Below are 18,329 nucleotides of genomic sequence, written 5' to 3'. Positions count from 1 at the left end.
TGTTGACCTTCTCCTATTGTATTTGTTCATCTGTGTATGGAGAGGATTAGCGCCATTAAAACTCCATCAGTATTTGGGCGTAGTTCAGTGAACTCACCAGATTGCTATTCCAAGTACTTTGATAAATACAGATAATATGTATTAATGGGTCGAGGCGATTGCATTGAAAAACTAATAAATTATTCATAACAGTTACGTAATCAATCGATAGTGCGGACACTTTTCATTTACAAACCACCAAAATTCGTAATCTTTTAGCGTTGGAAAAGAAACCACGTGAATAGAGTGCCCTCTCAAGAATAACTACTCTCTGGTAATAGTACGGCACTAGCCTACGCGGTTTTCGGCTGAACCACTAGCAGAAGACACTATGATGTTTTATGACCTTTGACATTCTTTTGTGGCGAGTGACATGGTCAGTTCAATTCACGCCGAGTGTCCTTGACAGGTTGGACTCTGCTTCAGTGGTCATGAAAGAATTCAAAAGATAACCTCTGCCCCAACAATCCCAAGCAATTGTCTGAAACTGCTCTTCGGATGATGTGTCATAAGAACTCAGTCATCAAATGATGATAGTCATAATGACCAAAAGATTATTACTGACTATATCATTGAAGACTGAATGGGCCGTTAGTTCCATCCTCTCCTTACCCTGGCAATATGAATCAAAGAAAAATAAAGAAAAAAAATAAATAAAACAAGAAAAAAAAAGACAAAGAAAAGAAACAATAAAAGAAAAACAAATATGAAAAGTTCGAACAATATTTGGTTTATAAAATTAATGTGACCGTGATGAGGCTCGAACTCACCACCTTCCGATTTAAAGTTCGAAGCGCTCGTGTACCAAATTCTGATGCCTTACCAAGTGAGCTATGCTCCTGAGATACGAAATAAAAATAAAATAATACACTGTATACCTGCTTGTGTCGGTAATTGATTTGCTCAAATTCCATAATGGTACAGTACAACAGAGCAAAAATGCCCAAAATTTAAAAGCTATATAATTTATGAACAATATACACTACACATAAAAATACTAATACAAGGGAATTTCAACATAAGAATCCAAACAATTAAGTACCAACATGCACAGCTTTGTCCTTATATCACATTTGGGTTTTTAACAAAATGTTATCAAACCTCTACTGTGATTGGCAGCTGCACAAGGCATCTCTTTGATAGCTGATAATGGCCATCCATTCAGCAAGTGGCTACTAACTGACCTTGTTGAGCACTGTCATCTGCTACAAAACCATCACACTCTAGGACCTGGTCACTCCATATAATGCTACAGGGAGCACAGTACTTTGAAAATGGAGTGAAAGACTCCTATGCGTGTATAGCAAAAAATTGGAATAGAATGTTTGGAATCATGTAACTAAAATACTAATTTTAAATGCATTCTGCAAAATGTGCTCTGACCAATTTATAAAGCATTTCATTAGCTTTAATTTGACATATTGTTTGACATGTTTGGAATTATGGTAAATCATTAAATAAAATATTTATTAATTAATCAATTATGTCAATTAATTAAAATTTAATGCAAATATGCATATTTTCTCTGACAGAATTGTAGGATTTGACAAGAGCCATCTTTCTTGTAAGTTTGATTCTTATAACATACCGGTATCGTATTGCGTCCCGTTATAGTTGCAGAAAAAAATACGTGTGCAGGACACACATACGCACCCCCCCCCCACACACACACACCCAGAGGATCGTACCGTTTTACAATCGTATAACATTCATTGGCGCTAGTAGTAAATTCCAATTTTCTTTGCTTTACCTCACTTGTTCGGCTCAAAATTAAAAGGGGACATATCTGACAGTAAAAGCTTACATTTTATGGAAATTATGTTTAACTATTTTTAAGGATACGATGCACGATTTTCCGACAAGTGACTCATTGCGATAATGCGATCATGAATCATTCCGACAATGCGATCATGAATTTTGAAGAAAAAAAGTTCCCACAGGCTTCGAGGGGACTCGAACCAACGATTCCACGCGTCGTTGATTATCAGTCCCAGTCATTACCACTCGTCCACGGAGGCAGATGAACAGAAGAGTGTAATAATAAAAGATAAATCTCATAATGCTATCTTTAGCCTTTTGTTTACATTAAAATGACGCATTTTGTAAAGATAGATTGGCCGTTTTATATATAAATAGCACGAACATTTGGAAAAGGCCTCAAACAAATAATAAAGACACTGGTACGATGATGAAATTAGTCGGGGAATATCTGCGTCGCAATGTTTTGTTTGTTTTGATTTTAGAAATTTGACCTTAAAATTTGCGACGTTAAGACATTATCATTCGAAATCAACAAAACAGATAAAGCAGACAAATTTACTATACATAGGCCTATACATGTATGGTATGCCAGGGACTGTGTATGAAAGGACTGGAAACGGCTTCCACCCATTGTACGGTACCATGCGGGTTGTTGGTTTACAAATTATCCTCAGTTGAGCAAGCATAAATAATAGTCCGATTGATCAGTCCCAGAACCAGTGGCGTAGCGTGGGTCATCTGATTGGGGGCACTGATCACCGGGTCTGATTGGGGGGCACAAGCCGTTATTTGGCAATTTCCCTGTGGGATTTTTAAAATTTTGCAATCGATTGGGGGCCACGGGGGCACGTGACGCTACGCCACTGCCCAGAACAAAATACAAATTTCTGACATGATCATGCTCTGGGTCTGAACTGTTTCCGTTTGAAATATTGATGGCAAATTGGACAAAAGAAGCACATGGTTCTACTTGACAGCTTTTTAATCCCTGTTACGTGAATCACGCTATTGTGGACCATCCTTCTGATACTTGAATCTTTGGACAATTGGAACGGTCTTTTGTCTAGCTCTCTATTTGTAAATAGATGAGGAGGTCAAAATTGTCATCCTCGCCGAATAGGAAAGTCAGTGTAATAGTACGGCACTACGTTGATCGATACCCTGGTACGAACCCAAGCATAGTTACAACACAGCGTGTGGCTTGTCTTCCCGGGCTTGTCTTGTACATTGCGAAATGTTTGCCTATAATGATAGACTCTAGAAATGCCAACATAAATAATCAAAGAACGTTATTCTAAGAATTATTTCAGTATCGAAATCAGTAGGAACAGAAAGCGTACGGTGTACACATTTCAGAAAAATTTAAATTTCTTATAGCATTCTTAGTAGAGGACCAGCCTGTAGATTCCGTGACTAAATCATAGAACAAAAGTTTGAGAGTCATTTTGGGATCTTTGATTGATTGTGAATAAATTTAGCTTGGGCTCACCTCCTGAAACTTCCGGGCATTCCGGGGAGGGGTCAATCAAGGTCACATGGGGATTACATTTTCAGAGTGCTCCAACTATGCCAAGTAATATATCGAAATACTCGTATGGTCATGAGGATTCCAAAAATGTATAGTTTATTATGCGTCAGACCTTTCTAGAGGGCGCTTTGATGATAAATTTCTAAAGGTCAACGACCTTTTTGAATTCTGACCATGAGCTAACAACGTCTGATTTTGGTAATTTTGGTGTCTAATTATATGTTTCTTGCATGAGAAATACAACTAAGCAAATTAAAAAACTATACAAAGAACTGATGACCCTCTTTTGCAACAGGGCTGCTAAAACATTCATATCAGTTGTAATTATTAGGGCATCGGTTCCATGTACAGTTTTTTAAAGGGCAGGTCTATTGCAAATGCAAGTTTATCTCTATTGAAAGAGAATAATTATTACATTACAAGTTGACACTTGTTGCAATTTTTTTGTGCGTATTTCTCCTGAAAAAGGAAAAATTGTGTGGGTAAAGTTCAGCCTCGTACGTGTTCTTCCCCCGTTTGAAGCGTACGTGTTCTCCCCCGTTTGGCTGATGACGTAGGTAAATGAAGCGGGCACAAAATCATGCTCTCATCATACAATCACAATCACTTTGACAAGTTTGACATTAGCAACAAAGAGTTGTACTATCACTTACCATAACAATGCTGCATAACAATATGCACATCATTGTTCTCATTTCGGGAACAAAGCAAGCACAGTATTGTTTCTATGCGTTCGCTTTGTAATATTTCATCCAACTGAAACTATAGCGTATACAGGGAAATACATGAGTTTGTGGACTTAAGGTTACACGAAGAAACGTATAAAAAACGTATAAAAGACGTATAAAGTTGTTCTCTAAAACCGCGTTTTCTCAGCAATCAAATATCGCAGTGAGTCAAATGTTGGTGCATGGATGTATCTTTACATTATTTTTGTGTGTTTATAAAAAATTTTAGAATCCGTTTGAAAATCCTTCGTTTAAATCATTTTTACGCACCATGTTCACAAGATCAAAAACACGTTCCATGCAGTTTTTTCAAATGTTCGCTCCGTATAAAACCACGCCGAGTGATTGTTTTCTCCTTTTTGTATTGTACTACAAATCGATTAAAGAAATAATGTTGCCATGGGGAAGAACCAAATACAGTACCGATCAAATTTAAAAAGCCCGTTTTTGGGGAACATTTTCGAGAATCTTGTCTGAGAAAAAACTGTTTTGTGAAATTATCGATATCTTGATAACGGGGCGTTAATTTAGACATCTGAATACCTACATTATTTCTCAACATTCTGCCAATTGCTATCCCATTTGATTTTCACTCCAAATTGAAGCTAGTATTGCAAAAAACGAGGTTTTTCCTCCATCAGTTCGTTCAAATTCAGCGCCGACATGCGTGTTTATTCTAAGAGCCATTGTGCGGACGCGATTGTAATCAAGTAATTACATCAAATTATAGTTACATATCCGCTTCGAGAATAAGAAATTGCGTAAGCTGATGTATGGTCCAGTGGATAGAGCGTTGGACTGGGAATCTGTTATGAACAATTTTGTGGGTTCGAGTCCCCATGTGGCTGAATTTTCTTTCCTTTTTCTCTCTTATCTCATTTTACTTCCTTTCTTTCCTCTTTTCTTTCTCTTTTTCTTTTTTCATTTTGTTTTAATTTCTTTCTTTTTTCTTCCTTTCTTTTCTTTCTTACTTTCTTTTCGTTCTTTTTCTCTCTCTCTCTTTCTTTCTCTTTTCACTATTTCTTTATTCTTTCTTGCTCCTTTCTTTTTAGTTTTATTTGATTGATTCGCTGACTGCAGTGAATCGTGATTGATTGTTTTTCACTTTATATAATTCAGAAATTTGTAGGCCTGCTAAGTCTGTCTTTTTGAATATTATTCCCAAATTCGATTTGCAAATAATTGCTTTTTGATATTGTTGTTGATGTTATTGTTGTACCCTATTACATTGTAATCAGGGGAATAGCAGCATTGATTTATTTCATCAAAGATATCAAGGCTATAAATTCAAAATCAACACATTTTCCAGGGCGTAGCTTGACGAAGTGCCCCAATCAATTTTAAAATTTATAAAATCCTTATGAAAATTGCCGAAAATGGCTTGTACCCTCCCCGGCATCCGACCCGGCATGTCGCCCCTCATGTAACCCCCGCCCGCCCCCGACTCACGAGCTCCGGGCACGAGCTAAGCCAAGTTTCATGTCTTGACCGTGGATCAATATTCTATTGTTAGTAGGCCTACGTCCCAGTACGCTTGTTCATTTTCTGCATGGCTGTTTCTGTTATGAACTTACGCCCCTCTGAAATCAAGCGCATGAAAAACTCTCGGCTAACCTTAACACGGTTTATATGCTAGTCTCAGATGAAATTCTAAGCTCAAATTATGTATTTATTTTTTAGGCCTAATATTTCTCATGATATTGATATACATATGAATCGTAATATCACAATTGTCTAATATATAAAAACGAAGCGGCTGATTTGATCCATATGTTTAAAAACCATTAAATTTGTAATACTTAATTTGGAATTCTTTTCTGTGAACAACAACAGTATACGTTCTGTCCATTGAGAGCGTTTATAGTCCCTTTTCTCAAAGCGGGCACATCTCATTTCATGACGTCACCGTTTTTCTAGGCCAAATCTGTCTCGTTCGAAGGAACTCACCGCTTAAGTTGGTTTTTGCGGAATATCAATTTTAAACGTCTTATTTTCTCAAAAAAGAAGTTATTTTCATTGTCCTCATAATATTAGCTTGCAAATGATATGATGTTGTTTTCGCAATAGACCTGCCCTTTAAGTTGCGTAGTTGTATTTCTCATGCAAGAAAACATATAATTAGATACCAAAATCACCATCGCTGCACAGAAATTATGTTCTACAAAGGATAGACATTTTACACAATAGGGTGCTTGCACGGAAGATCATAAGTTCAAATCATCCTCCAGACACGCTCCAAATGCATGGAGTACAATACCAATCACCTGTAAACTGGTATAGATCAAAGTAAATCTTTGTATTCCATGCATTAGCATATCTTATGGAGCTTGTCTGGAGGATGATTTGAACTAATGACCATTCGTGCAAGCTCTATTTGACATAACTTTAGAAATATTTGAATAGGGCAACATGAGTAAATAATAAGAAAACAAACATCACGCCCTCGATGCAACTCGCATGGAATCGAATGTCATAAAAGATAATCTGATAACAATAGCTTGACAATAGCTATCTATAATCCGTTTCGAGTCCCTTCATACACAGTCCCTGGTCCAATGCATATACTGTGTGTATTGTTCCCTTGTTTTTAATGCAGTCAAGCAAACATGTATTACATTTTGAAAAGGCTATAGTGTGATACAGGCATATATTGAATGACCAATCATACAGGAATTAATCAACTTGCAGTGACTGGTTCCTTTGTTACCACATGTCAGTCATCTTGTGATTATTGGACCATGTAAACCTGCAAAAAACGAGACAAAGTGCAGGCCCTATGCACCCACTTAATCGACGTCCTAGTGTCCGCGATGGCGCACTTCGTGTTGCGCAGACCCCGCGAGTTGCGCAGTACGAGAGAAACTGTGGCATTGTTAATGGTGGCGAATTTTGGAAGAATTATCGGAAATTATTTGGAGTATCAAAGAAGAGAGTCGAGTTTGAAACGGGAGGTTTCCAGCTTCAGACTTCATTCGTTCGAGCTTTTCGAGTTCTTTCATTTAAACTTCGAGGTACAGTTCAAATTCGTCTGACACAAGCTGTGGTCCGATATTAGACACAATGACCGAAATACCCCGGGGGGGGGGGGCACTCATTTTTTTTGGGTAGGGGTGTGCCACCGCCAGTTTCGAACTTCAGGTCTAAGGAACTGATCGGCCGGTCAAAAAGGGGGGTCTAGGGAACTGATCGGCCGGTCAAAAAGGGAGGTCTTAGGAACTGTTTGACCGGCCAAAAGGGGGGTCTTGGGAACTGATCAGCCGCCAAAATCTGAAAAATCTCGGCAAGTAAACCATGCAGGCCAAACCAGGGTTCAATTTTGTTGCGTTTTTGCCGCCAATTTTTGAAGGAACCGATTTCACTTTGAATTGTGCATTAAATTATTAAATCAGGAAAACCATTAATGCAAAATAGGTCTGTTTTGGCCTACGATGAAATTCTCAGCAAAGCAAAACAGCATTTGAATCAAAATTACTAGACCCTGCAGACCTACAATCTATGCTATTAGCCTACTGATAATTATAGCAGCAGCTAGCAGCATTACATAAAAGCCCACCATAAAAACAAACCCACAAGAATATTTTTTTCAGTGCCGAAAAGAAAAACATTTTGACTACATTGAACTGCATGAGATGATTGAGAGAAGTGTGCAGAATTTGACACCATTCCACTAGACCAGTAGATCGTAAATTACCTTTTAATTCACTGTTATGGCCAGCTGCAAGGATGTGCACACAATTATTTGAGGTACTTTTCCTCATATTTGGCAATTTTATTCCCAAAAGAGATCTCAAAATCATTTATTTCTAGCAAAATGTTTATCAGCTGAAGGGCATCGGCATCGCGGCAGGCACTCGGCAGTGCAGTGCTGTTTATAAACAACAAACCAGTGTTGCCACTACTAAAGGAGCCCTAAATCCCGCCCAAAGTTCACCTTATTCTTAATACAATGTGTTTCAATGGGGAATAAATTTATGGAAAATTCCCTTTGAAGTTTTTGGGCTCGCAAAAGTAGCTTTTGGGCTTGAAATAGTAGGACAGAAAACACGCCTGTCAAGATGCCAATGAGAGCGGAAATCGATGATCTGAGGGTCTATGGAACGGCTAGAAAAATTTCGGGGTTTCGCTGGCAATCAATGAATTCAGAGGGTCTAAGGAACGGCTAGCGGCGCTGAAAAAGGGGGTCGTCGCCGCGGCACATACCCGTATAGCTGGGAAATGTGAGTGCCCCCCCGGGTAAATACCTATTCAGTTTCAAACTTAGAATGAAGTGAATTGAGATCCAAGCTTCAACTCTCAACTTAGGAGATTCTCAAAACGAGGTTCAACTTTTGCATTTCGGACCTTACGGTTTCGTTTTTCGAGTCTCATTCAAAGTAGCATTTGCATCTCAAAATCCAAAGTTGTAGCCCTTATGTGAGTATGTGTGAATTTGATAATTGCCAATCAGCAGTAAAAAAAAAGTCTGATAATTCAAGGACTCGGGTGAATTTTAGCTGCTCCAAAATTCCCTTAAATATATGGAGTTGGTTTTGGAACCCGCCAACCCTAATCGGTTTAGAGTACTGGTGGTGAGATGATTGTCTGGAGATTTTATAGGGAGCAGGGCGGAGTGATAGGCCTATTATTTGTATGTATTAATGATTGTCAGCCTATGTATAAGTTATGTTAACGACCTTGAGGTACCATAAGAAAATAAAACAATATTCAGAAGAGAACATTTTGGTGTCATCACAGCTTCCATTTTCGGTGGTCCATCATAAATTCTCAAGTGCTCCGCCGGATTCTGGCTCTGGCCAACCCACCCTCTAAAACCACTTGCTAGCCGCATAACATCAGACCTAATCGCTCGGTCCCGTCACAAAGGGAATAATCAGAAATAATTAGGGTGATTACGTAACTGATGCATGCTTGAACCACATCTGGTTCTTTGTTCTCAAAATTACAAAAAATTACAATTAGCGTAGCAGGCTGACGTTTTGACATTTAAAACAAAAAGGTGTCCCTGTCCACCCGCTCCAATCCTTTTTTGGCGTTGTTATCATACTGGGGTAAAAAATAGCTCATATGTATTATTGTATTTACAGATATGGAATACCTTCTCCAAGGAAGGAGTATGTACATGCCGTAGGGGGAAACTGTGATTGGAATCAGGGCGATGAACCTCTTACAATGTATGGAACAATAAGAGTCGGTGATTGGAAACTACATATAGGCGCTAAAGGTAAGCGTTACACCAGGTCCCCCACAGTAAAAATCGGATCAGCCACATTTTCACGCTACAGAGCCTGAAAAATAAGATCCCGCGAATCATAAATTGACACACGCATGGGAGCTGCCATGGGGTGCTAACGGGTGCTAACGGCAACTCGGGCGTCGCCGGGGTGCTAACGAACGCGTCGCCAGCACAAGCGTCCTACGCGATCAATAACGCGTATAGGGCGCATTCAAGTGCGCCGTACGCGACCGGTAGTTCCTGATACGGGATGACAGGGTCAATGGCCGCTTCCACGCAGTAACATACTTCTGAACTTGCTATCAGGGTCCTGGTCACACGCCACCAAAAACACCTCCATTGAATAGTGTACAAATCGGAAATCAAAAACGGCTTTTGCTTCTAACAGGAGAAAAAAGACGGATTTGGTGGTTGCTCCGTGTTCAGTATAATGACTATAGAAGAAATAATATGTTGCCTGTCAATTTCCGAGACCTTCCCGAATTAGGGACAAATCGTTTTCGACTGTATATTCAGTCGGGTGATTTTTCAATCAAAAGGAGTGATTCTCAATCTTTTACAATCTTTTAGTGATTGAAGTTAGGGGCAAATCTATTTCGATTGAATTTTCAGTAGAAAGGATTGATTTTCATTGTTTTTCAATCTTTTGCCGTTCCAAATTAGGGACAAGTCCTTTCCAGTTGAAAAAGTATGAAAATGTTCACTCTAAAACAGTTTGAAATCTCATTCCAAACATATGAAACACAGGCCATTTGGCAGTACATTTAGGAGTAACACTTGATTAGATAATGAAATCAGTCTACTAATGACTAAGAGAGTTAGAGTGAAAACAAAAACATTTCAATCTATTTTTCAATCTATTTAGATTGATTCCTAAATATACATTTCATCTCAATTATGTTTACTGACCTGACAGTTTCGACAATCTTGGGCGATGGCCATCTTCAGACTGATGTTTTTTATCCAACTTCTGTACATCAGCAGAGATGGTCATCTCTGAAGATGGCCATCGCCCAAGATGGTCGAAACTGTCAGGTCAGTAAACATAATTGGTTTTGACAAGATGAAATGTATATTTATGAGTTCCTACAAACCTAATGAACTTCTTCAAGCATAGATTGATTCCTATCATCAATCGTTAAAAGATTGGCATATTTCAATCGGCCAATTTAAGAGAGAACGTATACAACACGGCGACTTGCTGCTAAGAAGCGCACTCCCTAGACACTCCACAATTACCCTTCGCAGCCAGGATCAGCTCCCGAGTTTCGTACGGGTTATAACGAGACAATTAGCAGTTTTTACACGAGAGCGTACTAACTTCCCCCGGGGTTCGAACCAGTCATAGTCGAACGCCTTATCTATTGAGCTAATATTGACCTCACTATAAATTATGAACTAATTCTTCACCCGGGCTCCTTCACGGCAATCATCATGCAGTATCGTTGCGATCGACAACTATGAAAAGCAAAGTAATTATATCCTCACATAAATAACATTACGTTTCACTACCTGGAGAGAATTGATCAAAAATTGAATTCCCTCCTGAGGTTCGTATCTGTCAATGAGTTGACCAGATCATATATCACAAGGATGTCATTATAGCTAGAGGCAGTATATAACACAAATGGGTTAATGATTTACATAAAAATGCCCATGTGTGGTATTTGGTTCCCAGGAAGTGAGTTTTACCTCAGGTAATTTGTGGTTAAAAGTTGATTCCTCACTACAAGAGTTAACCGTCGATTTGGTTTTAAAAAAAGGAGGTGAGACATGATCAAATCTCTCCAGGGAACAAAACGTAATGAGTCATAACGCCTACAGCATTATTTCCCAATTCCATAATTTTATACTTAAGGGAACTGGAATGAGCGTTTTGAGCGTTTCGACAGCATTTTTGTGGGACATGAGAGCACATCAGACCTATCGAATTGCATTCTGAATACGAAGAATGTCTTTCTGATATCAAATAATTTTAATTTTTTGAAAATCACAATGTAATATAAATTTTATGACAAATTATAAAAATTTGATATTTTTCATATTTTTGATATTAACAGTCCTCGAAGTAAATTGTATAAATCTAATGACATATTCTTAAAGTGTATGTAGCTGGGAGGAAAAGCCGATCAATTGAAAAATGTTGACTTTTCATATTGAAGATATGGATTTTTTTTCCCAAAATGATTTAATTTGTTTGTGTTTTAGGAAAAAGATCCATATCTTCAATACGAAAGGTCAAAATTTTCAATTGATCGTCGGCTTGTCATCCCACCTTTTCATTCCAGAAGAGGTAAGCGTCACACATCACCAAAAACACCTCCATTGAATAGTGTATAAATCGGAAATCAAAAACGGCTTTTACTTCTAACAGGAGAAAAAAAGACGAATTTGGTGGTTGAAATGAGCCATTCTCATGTTTATGCTCCTTGTTCAGTATGCTGACCAGAAGAAATAATATGTTGCCTGTCAATTTCCGAGACCGTCCCGAATAAGGGACAAATCGTTTTAGACTGTATTCAGTCGGGTGATTTGAATTTTTCAAATTTTTTTCAATCAAAAGGAGTGGTTCTCAATCTTTTACAATCTTTTAGTGATTGAAGTTAGGGGCAAATCTTTTTCAATTGAATTTTTCCAGTTGAAAAAGTTCATTCTAAAACAGTTTGAAATCTCATTCCAAACATATGAAACACATGCCATTTGGCAGTACACTAGGAGTAACACTTGATTAGATAGTCAAATCAGTCTACTAAGAGAGTTAGAGTGAAAAACAAAACAAAAATATCAATCTACCAAGATGGTCGAAACTGTCAGGTCAGTAAACATAATTGGTTTTGACAAGATGAAATGTATATAGGGTGGGTGTAATATAGTCTTAACCTCCCTTTTTTCGGTGCACTTGTTACTGGTTTCTAATCAATTGCAGCTAAAACATATAGATTGGACAACTATAGGGTCCGCAACTTATAAGTTCCCCCTAATGCTTTTTGAAACAAATCAAAAATTATTTAAGAGAGGGGGAATGGGCAGACGCCAAGACTCCAATAATTTTGTCCCAAAAATTTTTTGGTCATATATTGATGAAAGAAATTGTAAGCTATCGGGTCAACCAGATAACATTGGAAATTTCCTCCCCAAAATGCCAATTTCATCTCTTTCAATTGCACTAACGCGTTTTGGATCGAATGGCTTGCCATACTTGAAAGTTTGTGAATTTTTGATTGACAGCATAATATTTAAATATTTAGCTTCATTAACAGTAAAGTCTAATTTAAAAGACTAGCGCACATGACTTTACTGCTTTTCCCGGCTGCTTTTAAAGCTTTCTTCATAATATGGACGGTTTTCCATTGTGCAACGTGACATCTCACCATCTGATCGGCAGATTGATCATGAATTTGCTCTGTGAATTTTGTAAACGATCCAACAGCTGTTTCCCACTTCCGGGTCAATCAGCATAAAATTTATAAATTAGTCAGCTCCGCCCACCTCATTCCAGTAATTCAATTTTACATGTCCACTCGTATGGACGTAAGCTTTAGATAGTCGTCAATCACAGGACGGCTATAAACTAGCGTACACGAGACTAATTTTATAACCAAATTGGGGGACGGTATATCGATATAGAAGAAGATAGAAGAAGAAATATGATTGGTGGAATATTTCATCAATTAACCAAATTGACCAATAGAGAAGCAAGTCTCATCGAATCTGGCCTTGCATGAAAAATGGATAATGGCGTCATGTTCAAAACATATGTGGTTAGTGTCGACAAGGATTAGCCTCCAAATAAGGCAAAAGGCAAAGTCAAATCATAAAATGAAATAATCACAAGATTCCTCGTTTCATGCAGTAACAGCAGGGTAAGTAAGGAAACGCGAATAAACAAATTGGCCTCAGAAATCGATGTTTTAATCCAATAAATACAATCTCGGGTTTTTCGAAATATGATGTTATAGCCTGTACTCGTTGTTTTTATCACTTGCAAACTTCGATAACGACCAAAGTGCACTCGGAGAGTGATTTAAAATAAATGCGGATGTAGTCAGCATAATGTTTTCAAGAATTTCCGACGGTCAAACCGAAATTGTGATCATGCCATTGTGAAAAATGATTCTTAATTCAAGTACATGTGTAAAACCGTCAGAAAACAGTGAAATGGGAAGACAAATCAAAGTGTAACAATAAATTGGGAAACTCACAGCTGCTAAAACCATACTGAAATTTTGTGTATAAGTATGTATAACATATATGTCCAAAAGCGATTGTGTCTGACATTTCTCTTGTTTGAAAAATGTGCAAAAAACCGATTTGTCACTAATTTGCCCCAAAAATCTTACCAGATACAAAAGTTAGTAACAAAAGAGTACACATGTCATGTACTGACCCATGGCACTTCTCACACTAAATAGTAGGTGTAGGTCATGTTTACTTTTCAACAGGGGCTACCCTAAAGAATGTCGCTACCCCAGCCCTTAACGAACTGTAAAATTGTAAAAAGGTATGAGTAACCTTACTTGTTTTACAAATCTGGACAAAATTTTAGTGTCATACATCATTGCGTTCGGTCACAATGGTGCATTATGTAAAAAAGAGGCAGTTTTAAAAGTTGCACATGAGTCCGGGACATGAGTCCATAGGAATAGGAGTCAAATTTCAAACAATACAGTATGTCTGGCCTGTTCATGTGTTTGTAATGGAAATAAAACTTAATGTTTAAGATGTTCAGTAGGAAATGTGCCATCCTACTGTTAACAAGTGCATTACAACGTCGGCGCATGCTGTTTATGAAAGTCCGGATCCGTTGCTTTTTCAGCCAGATTTACTATTGACATCTCTCGACGAACAGGCGTGACACGTCAACGACGTGCTCTCGGCTGGTTTTTCACTTCTCCTGTCACCTGAAATTTTGTTGTCAATTTTCGAATCGCCTTAGGAGCAACTCCCATACGACGAGCAAATTCTTTCACTGTTACCCGGGTGTCCCAAAAGTCCCTTAACATTGTGAATTTGCCATAACTTGCGTTGGGTTGGTAGTGTTGTTACAAAAATTGCACAGTATGTAGATAATTCTTTTAAAAATGTTATGATACCAAACATGCCCCTTTGGCATGAAATTAATGGATATCTACCGTACCGTAAAACCCACTTTTATAAACGCAAAATAAGTCTCGTCATTTGAGACGTGAACACGATATAATGTGTTATCATTTTAAAATATGTTTTGTTTAATTTGGCTGTGTTTGTTTGATTGTTTGTTTGTTTATTTTCAATGCGTAATCTTCATTTTCTGATTTATCTGGGTTTTATATGGAAACTGCTTAAGATCTTTTCTGAGGATTCGATGAACAGTTGTACGCCGTACGTTGTTCTCCATTGAAAGTCGACTTACTGATCGCCTTGGGCTTTTCGCCACTCACTCTTCGTATGACATCAATGTTTGTAGCCGATCTTCCTGTTCTTCCACGTGTTGCCCTAAGTAGATCATAAACAGATCCAGTTGATAGGAATTTCAGCACTAGTTGCTGGATTGTATTTCGGCTGGGTAGTGCATAATTTACATTAAAATGTTCCTTACACATTGCTTCAGTGAGTTTGTCCGACTTTGTCTCGGCAAAGAACCAAACGACCTGAATCCGTTGATCTATAGGAAATTCATCTTCACTTCAACTGTTTTAAAGTAAAGTTTAATATTGTCAATATATCCTAATTATAATCTAAAACAGCAGTCACGCTTATGCTAAGCCATGTAATCCATGAATGTTCATACCTAAATGTAGCGTGTGCAGTGAGTGAACCAACTCTATTGTTCAGGGAAGCACATCATTTCATGTTCTTGAACAAAGAACACATGAGCTTGCTTTTGTGGGTTTTATACACACATATGTACAGTCGCACAGTAAGGTCAATAGGTCATCAATAATGCTGTTTTTGGTATCAGAATAATTCTAAAAGATCAATCTATGTGAATATGTTCTCCATTTTGGTATGATGTGGGAAATATTTGAGATATGGCCAATTCACAATGTTAAGTTACTTTTGGGACACGCTGTACATTTTCATCCAGCAAACCTATTGCTCGACCGCAAAGGAAATCGGGCAAACGCGGCATTATTAAGGATACGATACATGATTTACCGACAAGTGACTCATTTCGGAATGCGATCATGAATTTTGAAGAAAAAAAAAGTTTCCACAGGCTTCGTTGGGATTCGAACCAGCGATTCGGAACTTCCTTTGATTACGCGTCTAGCGCTTTACCGCTCGTCCACGGTGGCAGTTGAGTGGAGGAGTGTAATGATAGATGATAAATCTCATAATGCCATCTTTAGCCTTTTGTTTACTAAAAAAGACGCGTTTTGTAAAGGTAGATAAGCCGTTTTATGCATAAAGAGCACGAACGTGTGGGAAAGGTTTCAAACAAATAATAAAGACACTGATGTGATGATGAAATTGCGTAAGTCGGGAAATATCTGCGTCGCAATGTTTTGTTTTGGTTTTAGGAATGTGACCTTAAAATTTACGACTTCATGACATTATCATTCGAAATCAACAAAAGATATTTAAGCAGTATATGGCCTCATTCTTTCTCTAGAATGTTTTGTACATGTATGTGAAATAGCTTCAACAATGGTTCGCTGCATAATGGTAAAAACAGCCTTGACCTAAAAAAGGGCGAGAGGTACCATATTTACCGATTCAGGCTAAATTTAAAATTGATATAAAACGTTTGCTTTTTGATCGATTACAAATATTAATTTTTGTCATATAAAGAAATTGTGTCTGGCGTGAATTACACTACAGTTTTTTATTCTTAGGGCTCTTTAACTTCTTCAAATATTTTTTTTAATGATAGAGTGAATCCCCTGGCCCTCTATAATTACGCACAAAAGATCGAGTCCCCTTAAAATGTGACTTTTTACATGTGATGAACTACTGGCGATGTAAGGTCTTTTCTCACTGCAGTACATATCCCGCCCAATTCAGCCATTTATCATTAAAAAAGAAAAGATTTAAACATCTGCTTTGCTTTTGAAAATGAAGAATATCAAAAATTAAGTTTTCTTTAACAAACACATGGGTATTCCTGGCCTACTGTATTGTAACTCAGATGCAACTTTCAACACTGTTAAAACGGTCTCTTTTTTACATAATGACCCATTATGACTGAACGCAATGACGTATGACGCTATAATTTGGTCCACATGTGTAAAACAAATAAAAGCAAATATTTTTCGATTTATGTAAAAAGTATTTAGGGGGACTTATAAGTTGCGGACCCTATACTTAATCCATTTTTATAAAAAGTAGTCATTATATTGTACTTATTAAAATAATGTGTAATTATTGCACCAATATGAACTTACTGGCATGATTACAGCTGTGTTATGTTCCCTGTTTTGTGAAATGTGAGTTAGCACTATTATTGCAACCGACTTTAAACCTGGGCTCCTAGATTATCTTTGAACAACAATTTTAATCTAGAATCATTGAGAACGTCTGTCTTACATCAACAACGACTAGATTCGATATTTTTTTCAAAGAAATATCCATCTCATAAGTAGTTCTAGAACTAGTGTGGAATTCTTTGGGCAAAAAGTCCTAACTCACAAATTTACAAATGACCGGTTTGTGTGTAAAAATTGTACGAATGATTTCACAAAACAGTTAGTCTGTTGAAGAACTCCTATACTTTATGCTTGTATACTTTACTTATGGAAATTCTCATGTACTTGGTCAAAAACAACTAATCGCGAAACCAGTAACATGTGTTTTCATAATGAACCTCTTCAAGCATAGATTGATTCCTATCATCATGATCATCAATCGTTAAAAGATTGACATATTTCAATCAGCCAAGTTAAATGAGCACGTATACAACACGGGGACTTGCTGCTTAGAAGCGCACTCCCTAGACATTCCACAATTACCCTTCGCAGCCAGGATCAGCTCACGAGTTTCGTACGAGTTATAACGAGACAATTAGCAGTAATTTCCTTGCAGGGGAATTTCAAGCTAACTCAATTTTTACACGAGAGCGTACTAACTTCCCCCGGGGTTCGAACCAGTCATAGTCGAACGCCTTATCTATTGAGCTGATATTGACCTAAATATTGACCTAAAATTATGAACTAAATTTACTAAATTTTTCCCTCACCTCCTATAGGTCAGCGAGCGTTTGTCGAGAAAACTGTCAAGCAGCAATGTTCAGAATCCTCATCGAGACTTCATAACATGCGACTGGATCCTTACGAGACGAGCAATCAATATCACAAAGAACGTAAAATATACACAACGCTTCTTAAAAGATTGAAATATCATTGTCGACGGAAAGTACAATATTTACTACAAATTGAGCGAAAAGAGGCCAACCCACGATTACTGCAAGGTGTGTATACTCCTTGGTTAGATGACTGGGACGAATTAGAGTGGCATCCAACCAATGAAGACGTCGAGATTTTTAATGCCCGTTATATTACACGGGAGAGATTTTGCGACACCACAAGACAGACTGAAAATAATAGCACGTCGACATGATGATATAAAACCAGGAAAATGTAAAAACTACACAAAGTTGAACGAGAACTATTAACGATCATGTAAATACGAGGAAAAATGTGTCATGTATTTTAATCAATTTAAAGACCAGTTTTATAAGACTGGTGTCTTTGTTCAAAAATGCATTTACATTGTACTGCATTTGTTGCCCATTTTTTACAACTTGAAGCGATTTTTGTAGAATGTTGCACGACTTTGTGCCTTTCTTCTATAGCTGTGGCAGGTGGCGTGGGGGCGAACTTCGCCAGCTTTCTTGTGTGTGTGTGGGGGGGTGTGGGTGTGTGTGTGTGTGGGGGGGGTTGATGGAAAAAAAAAATCGGGGAAAGACTAATAAAATTACCCGATTGCATAATTTTGACCGGATATACCGTTTTTTAGAGATACTGTACATGTAAAGTCTTCGAACTTCTCATTAAGGTATTTATTGGAACAATGTGCGGTATTGGTGTTTCACACTATTTTGGCCCATTATCGGGTTGGA

The 18,329-nt window shown here is 37.7% G+C and overlaps 1 protein-coding gene across 1 annotated transcript in view; it reads left to right on the top strand.

Annotated features, from left to right (window-relative positions):
- LOC140145136 (arylsulfatase I-like) overlaps positions 1 to 18,102 on the top strand; it is a 65,572-nt gene extending 47,470 nt beyond the window's left edge. The window contains exons 6-7 of the mRNA XM_072166917.1: positions 9,141 to 9,277; positions 17,457 to 18,102. Of these exons, the coding sequence (XP_072023018.1) occupies positions 9,141 to 9,277; positions 17,457 to 17,827 (508 nt within the window). The 3' untranslated portion in view covers positions 17,828 to 18,102. The remainder of the gene's footprint in view (positions 1 to 9,140; positions 9,278 to 17,456) is intronic.
- The last annotated feature ends 227 nt before the right edge of the window (positions 18,103 to 18,329 follow it).

This window comes from Amphiura filiformis, unplaced genomic scaffold, assembly GCF_039555335.1.
Source record: "Amphiura filiformis unplaced genomic scaffold, Afil_fr2py scaffold_146, whole genome shotgun sequence".
Lineage (NCBI taxonomy): Eukaryota > Metazoa > Echinodermata > Ophiuroidea > Amphilepidida > Amphiuridae > Amphiura > Amphiura filiformis.
The sequence above is the reverse complement of the archived record's forward strand: the minus strand, read 5'-3'. Positions and strand labels throughout refer to the sequence as shown.